Source organism: Aspergillus pseudodeflectus, assembly GCF_044049435.1.
Source record: "Aspergillus pseudodeflectus strain CBS 756.74 chromosome Unknown BJX68scaffold_30, whole genome shotgun sequence".
Lineage (NCBI taxonomy): Eukaryota > Fungi > Ascomycota > Eurotiomycetes > Eurotiales > Aspergillaceae > Aspergillus > Aspergillus pseudodeflectus.
Window position 1 is genome coordinate 131,438 of NW_027263806.1, and position 23,405 is coordinate 154,842.

At 50.3% G+C, this 23,405-nt stretch overlaps 7 protein-coding genes across 7 annotated transcripts; 5 read left to right on the forward strand and 2 right to left on the reverse strand.

The window, feature by feature from the left end:
• Window positions 1-848: 848 nt before the first annotated feature.
• On the forward strand, window positions 849-1,931 carry BJX68DRAFT_256244 (Zn(II)2Cys6 transcription factor domain-containing protein; the record flags this gene model as incomplete). Its single annotated transcript, XM_071043153.1, has 1 exon — window positions 849-1,931. The coding sequence occupies one exon, from the start codon at window positions 849-851 to the stop codon at window positions 1,929-1,931; it is 1,083 nt and encodes a 360-aa protein (XP_070897493.1).
• Window positions 1,932-3,803: 1,872 nt separating this feature from the next.
• BJX68DRAFT_268347 (uncharacterized protein) lies at window positions 3,804-4,263 on the forward strand (the record flags this gene model as incomplete). Its single annotated transcript, XM_071046065.1, has 2 exons — window positions 3,804-4,155; window positions 4,202-4,263. 2 exons carry the CDS (start codon window positions 3,804-3,806, stop codon window positions 4,261-4,263), a joined length of 414 nt encoding a protein of 137 aa, XP_070897494.1.
• Window positions 4,264-5,424: 1,161 nt separating this feature from the next.
• Window positions 5,425-7,399, reverse strand: BJX68DRAFT_276935 (sugar porter family MFS transporter). Its single transcript, XM_071048228.1, has 6 exons — window positions 7,250-7,399; window positions 6,962-7,200; window positions 6,792-6,896; window positions 6,264-6,733; window positions 5,884-6,202; window positions 5,425-5,816 (listed from the first exon to the last, which is right to left on the reverse strand). The coding sequence occupies exons 1-6, from the start codon at window positions 7,350-7,352 to the stop codon at window positions 5,448-5,450; spliced, it is 1,605 nt and encodes a 534-aa protein (XP_070897495.1). The 5' UTR covers window positions 7,353-7,399; the 3' UTR covers window positions 5,425-5,447.
• Window positions 7,400-10,246: 2,847 nt separating this feature from the next.
• BJX68DRAFT_256246 (uncharacterized protein) lies at window positions 10,247-13,820 on the forward strand (the record flags this gene model as incomplete). The annotated part of the gene is made up of 3 exons (XM_071043154.1): window positions 10,247-10,318; window positions 10,382-13,089; window positions 13,148-13,820. 3 exons carry the CDS (start codon window positions 10,247-10,249, stop codon window positions 13,818-13,820), a joined length of 3,453 nt encoding a protein of 1,150 aa, XP_070897496.1.
• Window positions 13,821-15,932: 2,112 nt separating this feature from the next.
• BJX68DRAFT_240170 (uncharacterized protein) lies at window positions 15,933-18,719 on the forward strand. Its single transcript, XM_071040643.1, has 7 exons — window positions 15,933-15,974; window positions 16,026-16,074; window positions 16,136-16,242; window positions 16,300-16,608; window positions 16,667-17,104; window positions 17,155-17,417; window positions 17,479-18,719. The coding sequence occupies exons 1-7, from the start codon at window positions 15,967-15,969 to the stop codon at window positions 18,276-18,278; spliced, it is 1,974 nt and encodes a 657-aa protein (XP_070897497.1). The 5' UTR covers window positions 15,933-15,966; the 3' UTR covers window positions 18,279-18,719.
• A 99-nt stretch (window positions 18,720-18,818) lies between these two features.
• On the forward strand, window positions 18,819-21,706 carry BJX68DRAFT_256248 (MFS transporter; the record flags this gene model as incomplete). Its single annotated transcript, XM_071043155.1, has 4 exons — window positions 18,819-18,829; window positions 19,453-19,505; window positions 20,180-20,364; window positions 20,429-21,706. The coding sequence occupies 4 exons, from the start codon at window positions 18,819-18,821 to the stop codon at window positions 21,704-21,706; spliced, it is 1,527 nt and encodes a 508-aa protein (XP_070897498.1).
• A 168-nt stretch (window positions 21,707-21,874) lies between these two features.
• Window positions 21,875-23,377, reverse strand: BJX68DRAFT_268353 (uncharacterized protein; the record flags this gene model as incomplete). Its single annotated transcript, XM_071046066.1, has 2 exons — window positions 21,875-23,076; window positions 23,143-23,377. The coding sequence occupies 2 exons, from the start codon at window positions 23,375-23,377 to the stop codon at window positions 21,875-21,877; spliced, it is 1,437 nt and encodes a 478-aa protein (XP_070897499.1).
• Window positions 23,378-23,405: the final 28 nt, after the last annotated feature.

The following is a 23,405-nucleotide window of genomic DNA, read 5'->3' on the forward strand; positions in this document are numbered from 1 at the left end:
AGAAAGGCGGGCCTTACCTGGGTGGCCGAGCGTCGAACTCCGAAAGCATCGTGGAAACCGCCACCAGCAGCTCGCTCTGAGAGCCTCGAAGCGCGATTTCAGTCGAGAGAGTCTAGATATGATGTATAAGAACCACAGTCATATTTGGAACGACTTGAAACATGCGAGTCAACTCTGGAACAGTAGCTTTGATGGGTTCCATGGCCAGATTCGATACCAGGTCGTCAATCATCAGGAGCCCGACACTCGCGTGTGGACTTCGCTGTTTGTCTTCACTACCTTAGTTCTATTGCGTCTACGTTATGTGAAATCGTTTGATGACGGCTTTCTATGGTGGTAGCTAAGAAAGCCTCGGGGAGAGCCTCATGCTAAGTCACCGCGTTTGCATTAATGGGCTAGTGTTATCACAGCTTGGTTGGTGTAGATGTTGTTTATTTGCATCTTAGAACAGCAAATTGACTAGGCGTCGCCGCTGTCAGTCTTGATGGGAAACTAAAGTCTCAGATACCCATCATTTCGGGGAAGAGCAGGGCGCTCAAGGCGTTGCCGCCAAGCGAAGATCTTGGGGACTACGGATATGATAAGGGGGCAGTGCTCTTGTCTGCGGGGACATAGCACCAAAATTTAATATTTACTTTCCGGTCCCCAGATTCTCGGAGTCACAGTAAGTGCTGCGCTGTTCGGCAAAGTCTCTTTCACTTTTTCCTTTAACTTCTCGGAGATCGCCGTCTGACTACACCTGTAACTGTGTGGAGGAACCGGACACTATCCCAACTCAACCAGAATCAATATCGGCCTATCGAGCTGGTCTGCTGGGAACTGGAAGCATCCCTCAGTTGTACGGTGCCATGTACCAGACGCTCTTAGACCGCGTGGCTGAAGAGGGACGTACCCTTGGAGAAACGGCTGCCACAGCATGCTCACTGGGACGGAAGCCTCTGACGGCGTGCGAGATATGTCGGCAGAAAAAGAGACGTTGTGACGGGGAGACTCCCTGTGCAACTTGTCAGCGCCTCTCCCGTGCTTGTATTCGTCCCAACGGAAAGGGTGAGGTTCATGCGATGCTGGAACCCAGGATTCAAAAGTTGGAATCTCTGATTTCGGAACTCAACAGCACCCTGTTCACTGCCCCAGGTCAGAATTTTGCTGGGACGGAGCAACTAGTCTCAACCCAACACTACTTGTCGAAGCCTTCCGAAAGTATTGCGCACTCCAGTGAGCCGTATCAGTCATTCCCTTCAGTCGCGGATAGCGTCTCGGCCACCTCAGCATTCTTACACGATCTGGAATCTCCATCTTCGCTCCCCCCCGAGTCTTCAAATGCATTGTCCGTTAGCTTCCACCAAATCCTAGAGACACCTCCGCTGGGATATAGTGTGTCGCCTACAATAACATCTTTCTCACATCCGACCCATTTCCCGCCCCATTATCTTCCGCCTACCCCAGCCTCGCCAATGCCCTTGGACACGAATTGTGCCTCCCCAGTGATTCAAGACTTCGGGAATTCTGCTACCAGCACAGCTTCGAAAATCATTACCTCGCCCACCCGATTCGAAGCCGAGACGCTCCTGGACATATTTTTCGACAAGGTCGGAGGGGCCGGATATTCAGTCAGTACGGAGATGTTCCAATTCTTCCTGGACGTTATATACTGTGCCGTTCCTCTTTCTTGTGCTTGGAACATTCCAAATATCGACAGAATATCCAGATTCCATGTCTATATGGCGATGGCGGTTGGGTTGCGCACGAAAACTAAGGGTCACACCTCAGAACACCAGCTTTTGGAGAAATGCTATCGGCTTGCCCTTGCAGCCGCCGAAGCACCAGATTTCTGGTCACTTCCTCTCTCTGCAGAGGCGGCGATGCTCTTCGTATTATTTGCTCGAGCCAATAAGGATAGGTTGAAATTTTCTTCCGGTATGTCACCATAATGCCGTTCTCTGCGTACTCTACCCATAGAAAACGGCGAGATGCTCAGCAGGCCCTTCTCCAGCTGAAAGAAGAAAGCTGCATTTACTCGAACATAGGAAAGAATTTTTTGATCAGTAGATAGTGTTACTATAGTACTAGTGATTAGCAGCAAGAAATAAAATATAGTAAATTAGAGAACTAATATCTAGGAGAATCAGTGGTCAATCTCTAGCATGAGGGATAATAAAGACTATAAGAAATCCTTAATTCTTTTAGACTATTTGCTCCTCTATTATCAAGTATTCCTTTCATGGCGTCCACAGTATATTATTTTAATATACTTGTCTTCCTTGTGGTAGACAGATAACTAGAGAGTACATATATCTACCTAAGCGCTTATATGTATAGTAATAACTTCTACTTGATAAAAGAAGGCGTCAATTAAAATCGCAGCTACTAAAGGTTATCTGCCCCGGAGACACCCTCTTAAAAGGTTATTGATTCAGTTAATAGTTACAATGTAACATAACACGGACACGGTTTGGTACACGTACTTATTATTCTCTTGTGAATAGCAGTGGCTGTTCTAAAGTAATACAGCAGTGATTACATCCTAGTAGATTAATTATATTTATCATAATAAACAGTATTAACGTGATATAAAATAACATGTATAGGACACTTATCTAGTTGATATTTAAAGACAACTCTTCATGGCCGTCAGCAACACAGAATTTGTAGTTTGAAAACGGATCAAGCCCGGGTTGGACGGGTTTTGTTCGACCCTTGGACAAATGGAGGACTCACTTTGCCGTATCAATGTCACCGAGCTTGGGAAAAGACTGGATGAACATCCACCGGGACTGTGTTCCAGCGATTGGACTTGGTTGTCGCCTCGGGGAAAATGGCTTCCAACTATACGAGTCCAAGTGCTTGCCAAACCCTAAAAACGGGAATTCCTCCGAAACGCCCTGCAACCACGGCAGCCATTTGGACCCCCAGTGAGGAAATGGCTGGATACTAGCGAGCTTCTTGTTAATCCGTGCCCTTGGCGATCTCAAGTCAGTTGCTGTCCAGCAACTCGCAGTCCAAATGTTCTTTGATCATCTTTGGTGCTACTTTTCATTGGATGACGATCCTTGGCGGTCTTAATTGTATCATGCTCCGTTCAGAAACCCCTCCTCTTGTGGAGGCTGTGCAAGGGCAATATGTGATCCCAAATTTTGATGCACAGCCCCGGTTCCTCCGCTCAGACTTCGAGGTCTGCCTTAAACTTGCCGGTCGAGAGTTACACTTCTTTGCATCTCTAAAATGCGGCCGAGTAACTTTTGATGTCCGACTCTCGGGCGAATGCTCTTGACGATTCCCGAAGATGTCCCCTATTCTCAGGTATCACTGCCGAATATCGCAATTTCGCCACCCTTATTGTTTCATATCAGGGTTTATTCCGGCGAATCGAGACTCTTTCTATTGCCGTTATCGACACATCTCTGATTTTGACCCATTCGATGCATCATTCGATTGCGGGCACCCAAATTTTCGTGCAGTAGAGCCGAAGTTTCTTTGCTGCGTTGGCGGGTCATAAGGAACTGGAAGGGAGGTAGCAATTAGCTTGATGGGCGTGATTCTAGGTTCCCAGGTTCCTGAGGGGAAGGTCTGGAATGCTAAGCATGGGCAATTTCAGACCGCATTCTATGCAGGAACGGTAAGAAAAGGTCTAGGGCATGCGCAGGACAAGTGATCAAGTCGAGAAAAATCTCTCTTGAAGTCCACGAGAGCAGCCACCAAAGCCCACGGGGGGGCCGCGGGGAACGGGCCACTCAGGCTCAGACTTTCAATTTAGCTGAGCCATTTTCCGAAGTCAGAACCTGTATCGCCTCTATCTCGCATCAATGGTTCAGCTCTTGTCCCAATGGTCTGGCGCGGGCTCTATCACCCTCTACGCACCTGAGCTTTTCAAGCTGCTGGGAGTGACGGGCCAGAATGAGTCGCTTCTTGTCACGGCCATATTTGGAATTATCAAGTTAGTTACTACGCCGATCTATGCTCTCTTCCTGGTTGATGTTGTTGGTCGCAAACGTGCCCTTCTTATTGGAATCACGTTACAAGCAATTTCTATGACCTATATTCCCGGCTTCCATACCTCGGTCCCGGAAATGGGTGTTGACAAAGACTTTGTCTTACCAGAGGATAAATTAGGTCCTAGCCGCGGTGCCATTGCGATGATTTACGTCTCTGGTTTAGGTGGGCAATGGGCTGGAATTCAATGCAGTATTTGCTAACGGCTAAGTTATTCCCTCTACGGATTCGAGCCCTTGCAACATCATGGGCAATGACACTGCATTTTGGTAACCAATATGGTAACTCTCGTGCAGTGCCTAATCTCTTGTTAGGTTCTGACTACGGTGGCATTACTCCAAAAGGTACATTTTAGTTTTTTTTTGCTGGTGTTCCTATTGTGGGTGGATTCTGGGTCTGTTTAGTGTGCCAGAAACTGCAGGGCGGAGCCTTGAGACCATGGATCGGCTTTTCGAGCTTCCGTGGTACAAGATTGGCTTATAGGGGAACCGTGACGCTGAGGAACGCGACGTGGTCATTTCTCAGAAGGAACAGTTCGCCAGACAATTAGTTGGCACGGCTGAGCATATCGAGGGTAAGGATACATATAGAACGTCTAGTATTAGCCGTGTGTAGACCTTGGCTTTACCCCCGCATGACAGAGGGCTGAATGGTGTATATATCTACCACAGCTCTGCTGCATCGTCTGGGGGGTATATTCTGTCGGGGGGGATACGGGGGGCTGGATAGATGTTGTGTTCTAGGACTGGTTAGGCATAGCAGCTCCTTGAGTTGGGGTGATCAATGGCATGGAGGGGTGGAAGGGGTTTTTTGACAACGTCTTCATGTTTCAATTCGTGGTAGATGCTTCCTGCCGTTATAGTATTATAATCTCAATCAACGAAATTGATATCTCCTTAGGCATCAGGTAATATTTCTCAAATGATTTGGTCCATAGGGGGGGTAAAGCTTTGTCGCCCTCCACCTCTATGAGGGCACTATCATATTCTGAATCAATTATACCTCCTTTGATTGCGCGTTCGCGGCATATTCCAGCTCCCACCATCTGTGGGGCCGTGAGACCATTACCCACTATCAGATTGCAGGTCATCAACTCTGTGAATGGGCAAAGTTCGGCTTATTCGACAACTCCATCTCAGGATAGAATTGGGATTATTATGTACAAGTAATAGAGACACAGCATAATCCAACAAAGGTTAGATTCAAGCACAGGTTTTGGAAGTTAAACTAGCTTGATTTAACTAGAGCAGTCATCTCGGTAATGACTGTGCCTCAAGCCCTGAGGTGCCCTATAATCCCAATGATTCCGGATCATATCCACAAAATGCCGTACCATAGCCTAGCTATGTTCAATCGTATCCAATATGATGGTTGTCTGAATTCATCTTAGCAGCATATCCAAACCATGTTTAATGTGGTCTTCTGCTTTTCCAGGTGCCGTCTTTCCAGCATGGGCGTCACTGTGTGGACTTTGCATTACTCTCTTTCATTTCGGCAGCTTCGACGTGTAGGGTTTCTTTCTGCTTCTCGTCCACGTTGGCGCCGCGAAATTCAAAGTCGGAAGCAATTGGTGCCCCAAATAGGGCCTCCATCTCTTCCAATGTTTTACCTTTTGTCTCAGGGACGAAAAACCACGCCCAGAAGCCCATGCAGATCATCAGCGACGCGAAAAAAAAATACGTTCCGTAGCCAAGCGAGGTGATCATGTATGGTGTGCTTCGACTGATAATGAATGACCAGAGCCACTGGTCTGCTGTTGTGATCGCTACACACAGCATACGAACGTCAATTGGAAAGATTTCCGCGCACACTACCCATGTGATTCCCTAGAGGAGGCCGTCAGTCCATGGCAAAACGTTTCACTCTCTGGGAATTATATGGGGCACGACTTACCTGCCAAGTAGCGCAGTAAATGAGCCCATAAAGGTAGACGCAAACCATCGCAATATAACCCCAAGCAGTGCGTACCGTGTCCCCTCGGGCAGACGTGCCTGTTGGATCCTGTACGAAAACGTAGCCTCCTATGTACCACATTGGAAGGCTGCCAATAAAAGCACCCCATACCAGACCACTGCGCCTTCCGACCCTCTCTACCAGCCACACACTGAAGATGATCATTCCGATCGTTTTTGCAACCCCGTAGAATCCAGTTGCAAATAATTTAGTGTCGGTGCTAGCTATACCAAGTGTTTCAAAGATTCGCGGAGAGTAGCTTCAATGCCATACTATTAGCGCAGCGCCTCTTTCCAGAGAGTTATCGTTGTGATACTTACTATGTGATGATGTTCACGCCTGTCAAATTCTGAAAAGCCATTAACAGGAGTCCAATGGCGATACGGTTCCGAGTTCCCTTTTGCGCTAAGCGCTTCACATAGTACCACGGGCTATGCTTGGTCGCTGGGTGGGGAAGGCCGATTATGATCTGCTCACGGATCTGCTGAAGTTCATCTTGGATGAAGGGATGGTGTGCAGGCAGAGTGCGCACCCATGTCAAACTCCGTTCGGCTTCCTCCCATCGATCTTGTTTAGCGTACCAACGCGGAGATTCGGGACACCAGAAGACTCCGGCCAGGAGCAGACCGCCTGGGAGGAGCTGTAAACCCAATGGTATTTGCCATTGAGCTCGTTGGGAGGAGGACACCGTGCGGTTGATGGCATAATTGATCCAAAATCCTAACATGCCGCCACCTTGCGAGCAGATTTCAAAAATACCAACCAGCCGACCACGGATAGATGATGGTGCCTAGATTTTATTAGCTCTTGAAAAACGGATTGTTGACATGCAAATCCGTCCCGCTCACCATTTCAGCGATATAAACTGGTACTTGGAGCGATACAGATCCAATCCCAAATCCTGCGATGGCACGACCAGCATAAATCAAACCGAGGTGACCGGACGCAGCAGTCTTAAGAAGAAAGGAAATGGTAAGCTTCACTGTCTGGCTGTTCTTGGAGTAAGGAACATTCTCACCATAAGACTGCCACCAACACAGAAGATACTCACTGCGATGATAGTCGCCAACTTTCGTCCAAACTTTTCGGCAAGTGGGAAGGTGAGAAGAGACCCGAAGAAGCATCCTGCTTGGAATGTCGACACTATGTTGCCTTCCATTGTATCTGTTTCTGACTCGGACCTGTTATTTAGGCCAAAATCTCGACGAAATGAATCCAGGGCCATCGTTCCGCCAATGACGCTGGTATCATAGCCCACTGTCATCATGGTCAGTATTGCACTACATTAGCTACGACTATGACTTACTAGCAATCGCTCCCATACTCATCACCACGGCGATAAGGTGTATTCGCCAGTTACGGACCTCAGGTGGATCATTACTGTTTTCGGCATGGAGAGAGAAACCCATGTTGACGTGTATAATGATAATCGATGAGCAACGCCAACGTTCGTAAAGTCGGGCAAGACGCTTGGGGAAGTAAGAGACCCTTGTGGGGGAGGCTGTACACCTTTATGTGGGTTCTGAGTGGGTCGCTCTCCATATGGTGTACCATCATTCTTTCTGTCTTTTTCTTGGCGGCCGGTGTCGTGTAACATCCATAGCGTCCACCAATTAACCCAGTAGGAAGTGGTGTTAGGCTCAAACTAATGTTCCATGCGCGGTTACTCCAAAGGCTTGGCATCCCGCTCTAGATGCTTGCCATTGGCGACAGGCTCACTTCCGAATCCGCCAAGAGCGGAATTTCCCGCTCGCGCATATCATGGCAATCTATGGTCATTTTCCGTTTTCGGTGTGAGGTGGGCAATCTGGATCCAGACTCCGCGCTTGGCAAGGCTAGTATGTCTATTGTTGGGGGCAGTGCAACGACCAGTGCGGGGAAATCCTGGTTTCTAGCAGCGTGGGATTAACGGCCCGTGGTTCGCCAATACTTTAATGACCAGATCAAGTTGCTACCGTGTTGCCTTTGGAGAAACAACATCGGCGTAAACCTAGAGAAGCATGGATTTCACCGAGGTGTCCGAAGATGATTCCCAAAGTGTTGCTCATGTAATTCGAGCACGAGGTGTGGCAGTGACACTTGTGCTCCACGGGAATACTAGTGTGGGCCCTAAAGTCTAGATTGTTTTGAGTTTTTATCTTCTGCCCGACTTCGCGCCACGCTTGGACGCTCGTTTGAGTGCCTTTTTTCCGTAGCGTGGTGGCCAGTTTACCCAACAATGTGATTCAATACTTTGGTAGGGAAATCATAACTACCAAGCATTTTGCTATATCAATACTAGTCTTCCGTCTGTCGAACCTTTTCATACTCATGGAAGTAGTTACGTGTATCTGAGTTCAAACTTTTGTATTATATATCAGCCGGTTTGCAAGTATCATTGTCCCTCCAACCTCGTACTGATATATGTTCGACTTTGTGAGGAGCTGTACCCTCGAGCTGTTATCAAAATGCCACAGTACAACCGGAGGCACAAGGCCTGCTCGGAAGAGCACGCAAAGGACAGCAATTATTGTGAGATAACTGCTCATACATAAGCCACCACCCCAATATTTTTCTATACCCCGCCTTGATATCATGATGCAGGCCGATGCAAAACCAAAAAGTGCTGTCAGGATTAGTACAACCCGCTGCTGATAGGAGGCCATCTTATTCTGTTGTGGTTTTCGCAGCAATGGTGATGTTCAAGCCAGAGAGGGCGTGTCTGGATCATAGATAATCATCCGGAGCTGGAAGCCTAAGATGTCCCAAGCTTACCCCAGACGTTCTCTCCAGGTGGCAGAATCCACTTTCTAAGTCCAGAAATCCACCATGCGAAGGCGGCCAGCCCAGCGCTAGTCTCACTTTACACCTAAAATCGAGAAAGGAGTAAAATATATTACTGACCTAATACCAAACCAAGGATTTCGTATCCCCGGACCAACGCGACGCATGGTATCAGGAGCCAGGGAAGATCGTTGATCCATCCGCGATGCAAATTGACATCCTCTTTGACAAACGGGGTTGGTCAGTAAGTTTCGCATGGGGGAGAGACCATTTGGCGATCCGTATCTACCCCGCTTTTTAGTGTCTCTTTTAGCTCCCCGGGCCATTTTGCTATCCCCCTTTTTTGGATGGAGGAATCTGCTTTTTGTCGTATACTAGGCAGATTAGAGCTGATTTACAGCTGGAAGTCTAGTTTCTAAGCCACCTAAAGATTCTTAGTCGCGCATATTGTCTGTATCATCCATGAACACTCCTGGAATTTCACCCCCTGCGTGGGGTCCGCGTGCGGGGACCCCATCTTGGCAACTTGGTCTTCTGGAGTGCCATCCACGCGACAAAGGCATCTCGACCATTGGTTGGGTGGCATCTGCAGGCAAAGTCCTCATCACTCCAGCCGAATATTGACAAGCGTTGCACTGCCACCACCAACGGCATTGACCGATTTGAGATCCTGACCACCTTGTGTAAGTGGGGCTGATTCGGCATGCTCATAATGAAGGGCGAGGCTTCTTGCTTCGGAAATTGTCGGAGAGTATTTCGGACAAGCCGCAGCTGTGTGGAAGGGCCGTGGGTGAGGGTTGTCATGCCCCGTGCGGGAAACCGAGCATAGGGACTCTTGGAATGCAGCAGGCCTGATTGTCTCCGCGTCCGCTCCGCCTATACTATGGATCATGGCCATCAGACCCACCGTTTTGCCCGCACCTGCCTCAAGAGTCTTCCATCTTTTCCTTGGCATACAGCCGCCGGCGTGAATTTCGGAGGTTAGGACGTTCTTGGGTCACATTGAATGCTGGTACACTTCAAGGTGCGGTGGCCTGCCGCCGTCGATCGCGGGATAAAGCCCACTCCTCGCCAACCCCCTGCTCCGAAGTGCTGCCAGCCCAAAGTAGCCAATGCATAGCGGACCCCACCGCGGGCCATTCAAACCGCATGTCGCCAATTCATTTGTGAGACCCTTTACACAGGCCGCTCACACCCCACAAAGCGTATATTGTAACTGGCCATCTTGGAGTCTCGGCGCGGTGAATATCGCGGACCCTTCGCCGCTCCTTGGTGACCAAGTCCTGTTGGAGTCGGCTTGGCAGGCCAGTATGGGATTTTGAAGATGCCTCCAGACGTCTTTCTGAACGGGCTGGGTTCACACAGCCTACTGCGCTCCGAACAAGTTCAAGCAGCTTTTGAGGCGGAGCTCTCGGGCAACATCGCGATCCAACTTTCAGCGGACAACTGCGTTAAATACTCGTTAATTCTCCAGGATATCATCCGTACAGAGCTTCCACTTCCAGCAGAGTGTCTACACGAAGTAAATTCAAGCAAGATAATGGCGTCGTACAGAGCGGAAGATGTTGCTTCCCCTCAGGCACCTGTTCCCACTATTACAATCCAAACTCCGGTACGTCCCAGATTCGTCATGTTTAACTGTCCTGACTATGTTCATCATGCTGACATGACCTAGGATCCCATTTCTACTACTGGCGATGCCAATGAGATAAACAGGGAGCCCATGCCAGAGGACGTCACCCGAAATAGAGCGCTAAGTGATCTAACGGCCGTAAGTAGCGTCTACGGCGGCCGCGATCGAGCAATGAGTGAAACGACTATGGCACCGAGCAGTCCGAGTCTGAGTATGCTGAAAGGGGAAAAAAGCCAGTCCAACCTAGCATCCAGCATTTTCCTAGCAAATGAGCAGGAAGAAGCTCTTCGACCTGATCCTGGCACCGAGGCAGACTTCAAGGTCGACAATAATCCATTCCAATTCACTCCTGGCCAGCTTAACAAGCTTCTAAACCCGAAGTCTTTACCTGCACTTGTTGCCCTTGGAGGGCTCTCCGGCCTGGTCAAAGGTCTTCATACCGACCCTAATGCAGGACTCAGCACCAACGAAACATCGGTCTCAGAGGGTGACTCCCACGAACCCTTTGCGGACCGCATCCGGGTCTTCAAACGAAATGTGCTCCCAGAGAAGAAAGCAACGCCCCTCTGGAAGCTCATGTGGATGGCTTACAATGATAAGGTGCTCATTCTCCTTACCGCGGCAGCCGTTATTTCCTTGGCCTTAGGCCTTTACGAGACCTTTGGTGTGGAACATCCTCCTGGCTCTGGAATGCCCCTTGATTGGGTGGAGGGCTGCGCAATTTGTGTTGCAATCATTATCGTTGTTATGGTGGGATCGCTGAATGACTACCAGAAGGAACGAGCATTTGTTAGGTTAAATGCAAAAAAGGAGGACCGTGAAGTGACTGTGATTCGATCAGGAAAATCTATTCGAATCTCTGTACACGATGTCCTAGTCGGCGATATTCTTCATCTTGAGCCTGGAGACCTGGTCCCTGTTGACGGCATTTTTATTGAAGGCCACAATGTGAAATGCGACGAGTCATCCGCCACTGGTGAATCTGACCAGCTCAAAAAGACAGGAGCTGAACAAGTCATACGATTACTCGAGCAAGGACACACCAAGGACCTGGATCCCTTCATTATCTCTGGGAGCAAGGTTCTTGAAGGTGTTGGTACGTGCGTGGTCACCTCAGTCGGCGTCAATTCCAGCTACGGCAAGATTCTTATGGCTATGCGCCAGGATATGGAGCCCACTCCTCTTCAAAAGAAACTAGATGGTCTAGCTGGAGCTATTGCTAAGCTAGGAGGAAGTGCTGCACTGCTTCTATTCTTTGTTTTATTGTTTCGCTTCCTAGGCGGGCTTCCGGGTAATCGACAAACCAGCACAGAGAAGGCATCTCAATTCACTGATATTCTGATTGTTGGAATCACTGTTATTGTGGTGGCAGTCCCAGAGGGTCTTCCTCTTGCAGTCACCTTGGCGCTTGCTTTTGCAACCACGCGCATGGTAAAGTCAAATAATTTGGTCCGAGTGCTAAAATCCTGTGAAACTATGGGCAACGCGACCACGGTCTGTTCGGATAAAACAGGAACACTCACTCAAAACCGCATGACCGTTGTTACTGGCACCTTTGGCTCTGACGAATTTGACAACAAGAACCAGACCAGCACTAGGCAATCTGCAGCGTTCGCTAACGACATGGCCCCGGAACATAAACGGATGATCATCGAGTCCATTGCAATAAACTCGACCGCATTTGAAGGCGAAGAAAACGGTGTCCCAGGATTCATTGGGTCAAAAACAGAAACCGCCCTTCTTGGATTTGCTCGTGATGTTCTTGGAATGGGGTCCTTGGCTGAAGAACGTTCTAATGCCACTATTGTACAGCTGATGCCTTTTGATTCGGGCCGCAAATGCATGGGTGCTGTGATCCGATTGTCTGATGGCACGCATCGATTTCTTGTCAAGGGCGCATCTGAAATCCTCCTTGGATACAGCTCTTCACTCTGGATGCCATGGGGACAGGTGACGCTTCACTCTGAGGAGCACGAGCGGCTGGAAGGGGTCATTCTAAATTATGCCGAACAATCACTCCGAACGATCGCTCTCGTTTGTCGTGATTTTGCAGAGTGGCCTCCCAGCTATGCTATCGACACAGACGAGGAAGATCCTTCTGAAGTCAATCTCAGTCGCTTGCTAAGCAACATGACATTTCTCGGTGTTGTTGGCATCCAGGATCCTATTCGCCCCGGTGTTCCTGAGGCTGTATCAAAATGTCACCATGCTGGTGTGACTGTTCGCATGGTCACTGGTGATAACATGGTTACAGCTAAGGCTATTGCAACCGACTGTGGAATCTATACAGGTGGATTAGTGATGGAGGGACCCCGGTTCAGGACCTTGAGTAATGAGGAGTTTAGGGATATCCTCCCACAACTCCAAGTACTTGCACGTTCCTCGCCTGAAGACAAACGGATTCTTGTCACAAAGCTACGTGAAATGGGCGAAATCGTTGCAGTAACGGGAGATGGCACAAATGATGGACCTGCGCTTAAGGCAGCAAATATTGGCTTCTCTATGGGAATTGCTGGCACGGAGGTGGCCAAAGAGGCGTCCGCAATAGTGCTTATGGATGATAACTTTTCATCTATTCTAACTGCACTAATGTGGGGAAGGGCAGTCAACGATGCCGTGCGAAAGTTCCTCCAATTCCAGATTACAGTCAACATTACTGCGGTCCTTCTCACATTTATTTCATCTGTTTCGGACCCGGAAATGCGCTCAGTGCTGACAGCTGTACAACTTCTGTGGATTAACCTCATTATGTAAGAAGACGTGATGTCGGACTAAACTCATGGTTGGCTAACTGAGCTCTGTTTTTAGGGATTCCCTAGCTGCGCTCGCGCTTGCGACTGATCCACCCACTGAAGAAATCCTGGACCGCAAACCTGTCAAGGGAGGCGCACCTCTGATATCAACAACCATGTGGAAGATGATCATTGGCCAATCGATATTCCAGCTAACCGTTACCTTGATTTTGCACTTTGGTCCTCGCCAGGGCTTCCTCGACTACCCAGATGAGTACAGACGGTCGATTGTGTTCAACACGTTTGTGTGGATGCAAGTTTTCAATGAATTTAATAATCGACGTCTAGACAACCGATTCAATATCTTCACTGGCCTCCATCGCAATTGGTTTTTCATTGGTATCAACTGCATCATGGTCAGCTGCCAGATTGTTATTGCCTTTTACGGCGGCGCTGCATTTAGCATTGTTGCTATTGAGGGGGAACAATGGGCAATCTGTATTCTTGTTGCAGCAATCTCGCTTCCCTGGGCTATCTGTATTCGGCTATTCCCAGACCAGTGGTTTAAAAGAATAGCGAAATTCGTCGGCAAACCCGTGGTACTTGTTTACGGACCACTGAGTCGAGGGGCACACCGACTAGGCCAGAAGATTCGGCCCCGGAAGCATAAATCCAATTCAGCAGAAGGAGAGACATCGGACCAGTCGACTCAGTGCTCACCGAACGGAGATCCAGAAAAAGGCCAGTAGGAGGCGGTTATCCTATGGTTGGGAAATATGGACTTTTGCAAGTCCAGTTCTGCCTTGTTTGCTTCCCTTCCTTATGCATTACAACCCTCACTCCATGCTCAACGCGGATTATGTGCACCTAGCACTCCAAGCCCCCTGCAATATTTACATCTCTGCCTCAAATAGAAGAATTACCAGCAATTAAATATTTACTTATCCTGCAGAGCTCTCTAATTCAGCGCTAATATCGCTGATATCCATGTGATAGCTGACCTGAACGCAGGGCGCCTGCTTTTAGGCCTCCTACCTAGCATCCAAGAAACCCCGTATCCCCTAGGCAAGTGTCCTGGTACTGTTCGTCTGGGGGCGTTCTAGGCTTTTACCCATGCCGGGCCTTTCCTGGCACCCGTAGGCCCTGTATGATTCCCCTTTCAGGGTCTACCTAGCCGGAAGGGGCGTGCCTCCTGGTTAGGATCAAGGTCCACCTCTCTAAGATACCAACAAACCCGTAATGTCAGGGTCTCCTATCATCCTCCGTTTTTTCGCCTTGCGTTTCTGATACCAGATATTAGCACGCGGGAAGGCGCAGGTTCATCCCCGGCACCTATTGTCAGATCTGGGAGGTATAATGACGCCTCCTCACTATCCTCGCCACGGCCGTAGCTTTCTTCGGAAAACCTTTGTGCTAAGATACGGTCGTGCTGACGCCTCTGTTGATCGCCTTGCGACTGATTTCGGAGTTCACTTTTTAATTAAACCCTGGTGCCGTTGTCAGGAGCTGTTTGCTTCCGAAGACTATAGAAAGTAGGGATGTTTGCCACTAAAGCGGCGCCAAACTGCTCAACAGAGCCCCATATATATCGGCGGACCTGAGAGGTACTCTTATTATAGGCAGGAAGGCGTATAAGAGCAACTAGTGTGAGGAGGATCCCTGATGAGAAGATGCCGACCAAACCAGCGCGGCTTTGGCTGTTAGAAATTGGATACGACTCAAGTTATCATAAGCAGCGCTTGTAAGCGGTACCGCTGGAGTGGATACTACTTCAAGGAGCATATCCAAGGCATAGGGAAGATAATAAGTACAATATCAGTAGCCATATTGAGCGCCACAAATGTTGCTAGTTGAATTATTGCCTGTGCAGTCGTCTGTGATCCACATATTAGTTACCCAGACTTGCAGTGGGTTATAGTCGTATTTGTCTTACCTCTAGGTGGCGTCGCCTGCCAATAGAGTCGTGTAGGTATGCAGGGGACAAAGCAGACAGCTTGGACTGCCAGGTATGCTATAAGCAGGAAAGCCCAGATCACTCTCATTAACCGTTTGGCGACGGGTAGGCGAGAGAACATTTGATGAAATAATAGCATAATAGCGGCCTTCTATATCAATAAGCTGAGCATTACTTATATTAGCGGGGCTCAAAAAGGTAGATAGTGTCGGCAGTAATCTTACTCTGTATTATACACCAGTCAGTTTGCAAGTAATAGCTTAGCTGCCAGCTGATATTGGTATAAGTTAAATTCCGTGAAGTCCTGTTGCGCAAGATCATGGTAGGAATGCTGCTTGCTGCTACTTATCTTGTCTTGCACTGAGCAAACTCTGGCGGGGTCCCAGAACGTCCTTAGCGGCACAGTGAAAAGATAGTGTAGCTCCTTGGCAGAAGCGGAGTTATTGAATGGCTTCGCTTTTCGTTCCTGGTAGAAGCCATGTAGCAGGACTCTTTCTCTTGGTCATAAAATCTGGGGCCCGCTTCGGGCACACCCTCAAGGTAACTCTACAAACGGATGGGCTTCCTATTACTATATATTTCCATAAAGAAATATATAATATCGCTTATATTCCTTATAAATATATTTATCTCATTTTAGAACCCTATATAAGCTCTAAAGAAGGGGTTATAGCTATCCTAGTCATAACTTAGGGGCAGCAGCCCCTACGGGCGCTATGGTTAGGAGCCATCACCCCAGAGCTTAGGGACGGGCACCACTAGGGGGTGTGCCCCGATTGAAATCCGCGTGCCCCGAGCGGGCCCCTAAAATTTGCAACCCATTTCTGCCCATTTGTCCCAACTGGACGCCGTAGTTGACCGGGATCCGGATTCCCGGCAACGGCCTCTAGTCTTCACCGCGTCCAACCTTCGACCTGTCTAGAGCACACTGCCTCCGAGCGATGGCCGAGTATGCACTACCTCTACGCGCTAGTTATGTACTAACAAAGACCTCACGCAGATCACTAAAGAAAGGAAAGAAGGCGTGCACCGAGTGTCGCCAGCAAAAGGTGCCGGCCCCTCCAGTCTGGACGCGTTCCTTATATTCCACTCTGATAAGCTCAATTATAGGCAAAATGCGATGTCTACTTGAAGCCCGAGGAACCATGTACCCGATGTCGCAAGGTCAATGCAAACTGTGTCATCTCAGACCCGTTCAAACGAGAACACAAGCGCAAGTATGTGGTGCAACTCACCTGAATACCCTAGTTCTGATACTCTGACAATTCAGTTAGGCGTCTTTCCGAGTTGGAGCGCGAGTCTGAAGACCTCCGCCGCAAGCTCCGGGCCTCTCAGTCGGCAGACCTGAACCCATCCCCCATCCCCCCATTGACGGCGACGACGGACTTGACTTCAAGAACCGAGTCGGACAGCGGCTTGATGCCTGGAGAGTCACATACCCCACCGCCATCGTATCCATCACCGCTCCTAGCGCCTAGTGGTATGGGGAACGCCTCCCTTACCCCCGGACCGGTTGCAACCCGCGCACGAATCCTCCGTGGCGTCGAGGTCCGCCCTGACGAGATTGACGATTTATTCCAGCTGTGCGTCTGCCAAGTTACCGAAACGTGGCTAAGCCTCTGACTAATGTATTGTGGCCAGCTTCTTCCGGCAGTATGCACCATTTCTACCCATTCTGAACCCGGAAACCAGACCAGATACATACTATGCACAGTCCCCCTTCCTCTTCTGGTGTTTGATTGGCGTTTCATCTCGTACATACACCCGGAACCCGACGCTGCTCATGGCACTCGCACGGCCCGTCGTCGAGATGGCGTTCCTGTCTGCATTGTCAACATGGCCTCCATGGCATACCATCCAGGGCCTCTTGCTACTACTGACTTGGCCATTCCCCAAGGGCGATCATCCAGACGTAACATTCCCACTCAGCGGCATGCTGCTCCACATTGCCATGGGAAACGGCCTACATATTCCCATGTCAAGCCACGAGTTTTCGCGCGTCAAGATCCCAGTCCCGTCCGAGGGGGACCTGGTCCGCCGGTCGGAGCTGTGGGCGCATACTGTCATTGTCTATCAGCGGTATGTCTCCATCTAGAGTTCGTGGTGTGTTCGATTAATAGGGCGAACAGGATATGCATGATCAAAGGGCAATTACCGCGAGGATTGGCCAGCCCGTCGCAGGGCCCCGGGCGCCAGGACCAGGCCCTCTTCGATGCAATCGCGCCCTCGATGGTACTCAGGCTTCATTGTCAAGAGCTTGTCGTACGATGCAGTGAATCGGTCTCGGAAAATGGGGTGCGCTCCATGTCCATCGATCAAGAACGCGCATTGGACGCTCTCCTCTGCACCTATGAAGGACATGTAGATGACCTGGACCTCCAGGCTGTTACAGGTATATTATACAATTTCTACCTGGAAATATTACAGTGTGCTGATAAAGGTCTGAATGATAGAGGACGACAGATTTGAGACGAGTCTTTGCCGCATGGCAATCCAGAGCTTCCATTTTTACAAAGTGCAGACTCTGGTTTCCAGTGCGTTCTACCCACAGGTCCTGACGACCGCTTGTGATTTGATCGACCGTGTCCAGTCGGTCGCCGATCGCGAGCCTGGTTGCGCGGCCATGGTCCCGATCCAGATCACCTTCGGCCTTCTCCTGGCTTCCACCTCGCTACTTCGGATCCTGAAGAACAGCACCGCCTCCCACGGCCTGGACACCTCGCGCGCGCGGTCATCGCTGTTTACATCCATCACTATAGCCAGGCGGATGTCCATCGATAGGTCGGACCCCACTGCAAAGATAGCCACGGTCCTCACCGCGCTGTGGAATAGCAGCAGGGCCTTTCGTAAATCCGATGGCGGCGAGTACCTGGCCCTGCGGATTCGGAGCCGACTGGTACTCAGTCCAATCCTCGACGCGGTCTGGTGGTGGAAAGACGAATTCGATCACGCATTTCGGGCAGTCGGATCCTCCATGGAGATCCCTGAAGGTAGGACCTTGGGGCGCCCACGCTGCGATAATGCACCTGATGCACCTCCAGGCTCAGGCTCAGGTTCTGGGGTGGACGCCAGTCGCGACATTGCTGGTGGCATAATGGTTCCACCATCTTCCACCGGCACAGTGGATCAGAGTAGTACCTTTCAACTTGATGAGCAGTTCCTGGCTGATTTCGAGTGGGCTCTGGGCGATGATGCGCTTTTTTCCCTGGATCCCCCGCCAGCCAGTTGGACTTTCGCAAGCAATCTGCCCTGAGAGCCAATGTATAAGTAGTAGCATGACTACCCTGCAAATCCTTCTGATAAGAGCTCTGCTGCATCAAATGGGCAAGGGTGGCAGCCGGCTGATCAAGTTCAGTTGTCCAGTCGGTGCTTGCCTTGGAGTTGGATTCTTACGGTGAAAACCTGATTGTTGCGCTGTGGCCACATATTATTATGCTAGCAATTCTGCCTGCTTTATTTGTGCTTTATAGACAATGTACGCAACGTAACAAGCCAACAACCAAGCTATTTACAACAGGTCTGGCCTTACATCAGCCACGTATGTTGGTCATCAGATATCCATAACAAACCATAGGATAATTAGTTTGAAACGAAGTAATTCGCCGCTACAACCTCCCCCAAGCCCAGCTGTATAGCCATCGCATCGAGATCAAACCTCATCCGCTGAAGAACTCCAAGAGGTCTCTCCCCCAGAGTCGGCGAAACGGTTGCACCAGGCTTCTGATTGTAGAGGAAGAACACATAACGATGCGGTGCGGCACGCGGGGGCGGGTTGGCGGCCACCCAAGGCACAATGGGGAGCTCGTCGGTTTTGAGCTCTTGATTCCGCTGGTCGACTTTGAAGCCAAGTTGAATCCAGTGCACGGCCGGGCTGAGAACATTCCATGAGGTAAAGGGCGCATCCAGGTCGAGGGAGATGACCGTGTACAAGCCATCGCCCAGACCAGCGGGTGCAGAAAGAGTCGGAGTGGATTGAGTGTCTGTTGAAGAAAACATAATCAACTGGGGCGCTCTTCGTCATCGCCCAGCATGTTCAGAAACACTCACCTCCCTTGGCGATCTTTAATCCTGGAGTGACATTATGCGAGCCGATGCTCAGGCCAAGGGTGCGGTAGGTGCCGCTCATGAGGCCCTGAAGGACCGCCGCGTGTCTGGAAACGTCTGGCATTTCGAGTGTCTTGCTTGCAGCTATCCAACTTTCTGCACTCAACGGGTCTGGGAAAGCAGGGATATCTTCTTCCAGCAGACTTCTTCTTCTTCCTGACATGCCGGAGACGGGCCGGCAACGGGCCGGCAACGGGCCGGTACCGGGATGGCACTTCCTGCGGACTAGATGCTAACTCTTATTCTGGCACTTTGTCATCTTCCATCTTGCGTGTAGATTCAATAGTCCCCTTGTTCCTCAACTGGAACCAGTTCTTCTAGAGGCACCAGAGGTTAACAGCGAACCCCCCGGAAGAAAATGGGCGCAGTCAAACAGGTAGCTTGCACCAAAGCTAAGAACTAATCATTACAGGAGAGGGCATTTGTTTTATAACTTTGTTTCATCTATCCACTGCCACGCCCGAGGCAGTTGAGGCGATAGGATTAAATTAGGACAAAGTAAAATTGAGCTTGCAGTCCAAAGGCCCTGGAAGTTTGCAATAATAGCCAGCGGAGTTTGAGTCTCCACAGCTCTTGGCTTGTCCCGTTACCGGGCCTGAGGCTGTAGAGTGAATAAGTAGTAACCAAGGTAAGGTTCAAGCAGTCTGGTATAGTTGTATGGCTTGGCTTACTGGGTACATATCAGACAGCACAAGTGATTGATTCCATTAGAAACCCATAACTCCCGTAGAAAAATGTTTATTACAGGATGTGCTAAGTGGGCAAACTCGTCAGCATCATGCTGTGATGGAGATAATCGCATTACAAGCTCTTCCCGGGCTGCCATTCAAACAGGGACTGCGACTGTTGCGCGCTTGCCGGTACCGGGATCCAAGCGCTGGGCCGAACCTACGCGATTCATTAAAGGCCCAGTCTTGTCATACACCTAGTGTAAACCAGGTATGATCAATTCTCTCAGTTCCTTCACAGCCAGAATGAGCAACAAGGAATCCAACGCTGCTCCTAACGAAAATGCCGCCCCTCACCCCGAGGGGCTTGATCCGCTCACAGGCACCGAGCACCGCGATTTCTCAGTCTTCACTGTCGCTGAGAAGCGCGCGATCGTTTCAGTCGGCTCTTTGGCCGCATTCTTCTCCCCACTATCCTCGAGTATTTATTTCCCCGCGCTGGACACCGTTGCAAAGGCCTTGGGCGTGTCAACCACCAAAGTGAATTTGACAGTGACCACGTATTTGGTGGGTGGTTCTGTATCTCTTGCCATGAATGAGTCCTTGCTAATCATTGCATCAATGGCATCAGATCTTGCAGGGAATAGCCCCCATGCTGATTGCAGGCTTCTCGGACATTGCTGGCAGACGACCGGCGTACATCATCTGCTTCACGATTTATCTCGCCGCCAACCTCGGACTCGGTCTTCAAAACAGCTACGCAGCTCTGCTGGTGCTACGGTGTCTTCAGAGTGCGGGTAGCAGTGGCACTGTGGCGCTTGCAAATGGCCTGGTGGGAGATATGATCACCTCCGCCGAACGAGGCTCCTACATCGCCTTTGCTTCCCTGGGAAGCATGCTCGGCCCTTCAGTCTCACCCATCATCGGTGGGTTGATCAGCCAGTATCTGGATTGGCATTGGCTGTTCTGGTTCTTGCTCATCCTATCTGGTATCTTTTTCGTGCTGCTTCTTCTCTTCCTGCCCGAAACCTGTCGGCAAGTTGTCGGCGATGGGTCGATTCCCCCGCCGCCGCTGAATGCCTCCGTCAGTGACTGTTTTCGCAATCGGTGTCGCAGGAAGAGAGGCGAGGTTGCTGGGCAAGAGGAAATTATTTACGCACCAAGGAACCGCACATTTCGTTTCCCTTCGCCTCTGCCAACTCTCAAAGTTGTAACAGACTTGGAGACGGGGGCAATCTTGCTTGTCACGGGCTTGATGTATGCCGGCTTCTATGCTATCATGACCGGAGCCACCGCATCATTTCACAATGTCTACGAACTGAACAATATTGAGACTGCACTGATGTATTTGCCTCTCGGCGTCGGGGGGATCGTTTCCGCGTTCACCACGGGACGCCTGGTCGACTTCAATTATCGCCGCCACGCGAAACGGGCCGGGATGCCAGTGGTGAGAAGCAAGGCGCAAGACCTCAGCAACTTCAACATTGAAAAAGCCAGACTCGAAATTGCGTTGCCCGCGTACTACCTGAGCGCCGTGTGCATGGTCGTCTACGGGTGGCTGATGGGCCGCCGCGTCCATCTGGCCGCCCCGGTGGTTCTCCTGTTTTTCAGTGGATGGTCTCTCAACGCCACTTCACAAGTATTGAATGCGCTGCTGGTGGACATCTGGCCAAGCCAATCAGCTGCGGCAACTGCAGCCAACAACTTGATGCGCTGTGAGCTCGGTGCTGCGGCATCCGCTGCCATCAGCCCGATGCAAAAGGCCATGGGATGGGGCTGGGCATACACGACTTTGGCGTTGATCTCGATTGCTACATCGCCGGTCTTGTGGCTAATTACACTCCGTGGAATCAAATGGCGTCAGAGGCGAGCGCGAAGGGACAGTGGGCACGTTGTCATACGAACTTGAGCTTGAGCTTGAGTTTTAGAAAACCTCTAGCCTGACCAAGGCAAGTTGCCAGTAATTCTTATTACTATTAAGATTAGGAAAGTTAATGTCTTATATAAAAAACCGGGTTTTTTACTATATCAAAAAGTAAAGTATAATATAGCTAGTTTATAATTAGTACATATTCCTCTATCCCTGGACTGCGTCGCCGCCATTCCGCGTTTGCAATTCTCCCTCTGCGCCAGCATCGATTCTCCAGTATATGGGCTGAAGCGTGATAACTAGAAATCGCTTCTCGTTATACGTAGCATCTTCTTCAGACAGCACCCGAAACTGACTGCCCGGCGGAAGAGTGTACTCAATTTTCTTCGGGTCGCTCGACAGCGGCGTCACATAGGAGACTGATTCCCACACACAAGGCGATGCAACGTCTGTAGAAAAGTCCAGGACGAGAAGAATCCCATTCGAATAGTGCAACGCACCTTCAACAGTATCCGTAAAACTCCACGTCACTTTCGTCGTGATCGTCTTCCCCTCGGCCAGATACGTAGCCAACGCCGTCTGCAAGGTATCCCTCAGGGGCCGACAAACCGGGCCATGATTCGCAGGACACTCGACAAACTCAATCCCAAAGCTCTCCATATCCAAGTGCGCCATGTCCAGCTGCCCGCTGAAGAGCCGCGGCCTGGCCAGGGTCGACGTCCGCGGGAGCGAGTGCATCGCGGCAGCAAGCAGGCGGTCTTCCGCCTCGACGGCCCGCACGAGGTCATCGCGCGCATGCAGAAGCTGCAGCTCGACCTCCAGCCTCGACCACGCAGGCTTCATCAGAAGCGAGGCCATGAACGACGCGTTCTGCGCTGTAAAGGATCCCCAGTTGCTCGTCCAGATTGCAGTGGTCAGGCCTTCGTGGTCGATCGGCGTCACCGGCTTGCCACCGTCCTTGGCGGGGATATGGATGTCGAGCCCGGTGTACCGGAACATGTCAACGTACACCATGCGTGCGAAGGATGCGGTCGTCCAGTCGTAGATGGCCATGGCGAGCTGGAAGCTGTAAGGGGTGAAGGGGAACAGGCGGTGCCCGAGGGTGCGGATTTCGTCCTGCGTCTTTCCCGGGGCGCCCCTTTGGTCAGGTGCGAACGGGACTATATTTGAAGCCATCATTGTCTCAAAGTATGCGGCGTCTGCTGCGGATATGTGTGGTAGTGGCTTGAGCTGCCCCTTCACGGTAGTTGTATCTGCCGATATTACAGCCCCCGCTCTTTGGTTATCTGAAATAATGCTGAGAGTAAATGTAGCGGCGTCGGGATCTATCTCCAGGTGAAGAGGAAGTAGCAGATCTGCTGGTTCTCCTTTGTTGTCCTGGTATAATTTCAATCCATTCGCATCGATCGCTATTTGAGCTCATCAGCAGGGCGCTTCTGCCGCGTGTATGGGGATATATGGGCTTAGCGACGTACCACACGGAGGCGAAGAGATTTGGACCTCGGTAGAGTTGAGATCGCAGTCGATGAGGATATACTCTGTCCCTGGGTCGGGTGCCTTCACGTCCAATTCTGTAATATCGAGGAACCCTTTTCTATCGACGATGAGTCTTGTAGACTCGCCCGAACCTCCACGAGCAACATTGAGGATGGGCTTTCCATCGCTACACCACAGCATAAGTTCGCTGTCAACAGTGGTGATGGTCCACATGCTTCCATATTATTGCGGTATCAGCAAA

What these genes read in the sequence shown, in the direction of transcription:
- BJX68DRAFT_276935 (XM_071048228.1), bottom strand. Translation starts at nt 7,352, where the DNA reads ATGGGTTTCTCTCTCCATGCCGAAAACAGTAATGATCCACCTGAGGTC. An exon ending in CAGTTTATATCGCTGAAATG is followed by an intron (nt 6,734 to 6,791) that starts GTGAGCGGGACG and finishes AATAAAATCTAG; the next exon opens with GCACCATCATCTATCCGTGG. An exon ending in TTTACTGCGCTACTTGGCAG is followed by an intron (nt 5,817 to 5,883) that starts GTAAGTCGTGCC and finishes GGCCTCCTCTAG; the next exon opens with GGAATCACATGGGTAGTGTG.
- BJX68DRAFT_240170 (XM_071040643.1), top strand. An exon ending in AAACGAGAACACAAGCGCAA is followed by an intron (nt 16,243 to 16,299) that starts GTATGTGGTGCA and finishes CAATTCAGTTAG; the next exon opens with GCGTCTTTCCGAGTTGGAGC. An exon ending in GGACCTCCAGGCTGTTACAG is followed by an intron (nt 17,418 to 17,478) that starts GTATATTATACA and finishes TCTGAATGATAG; the next exon opens with AGGACGACAGATTTGAGACG.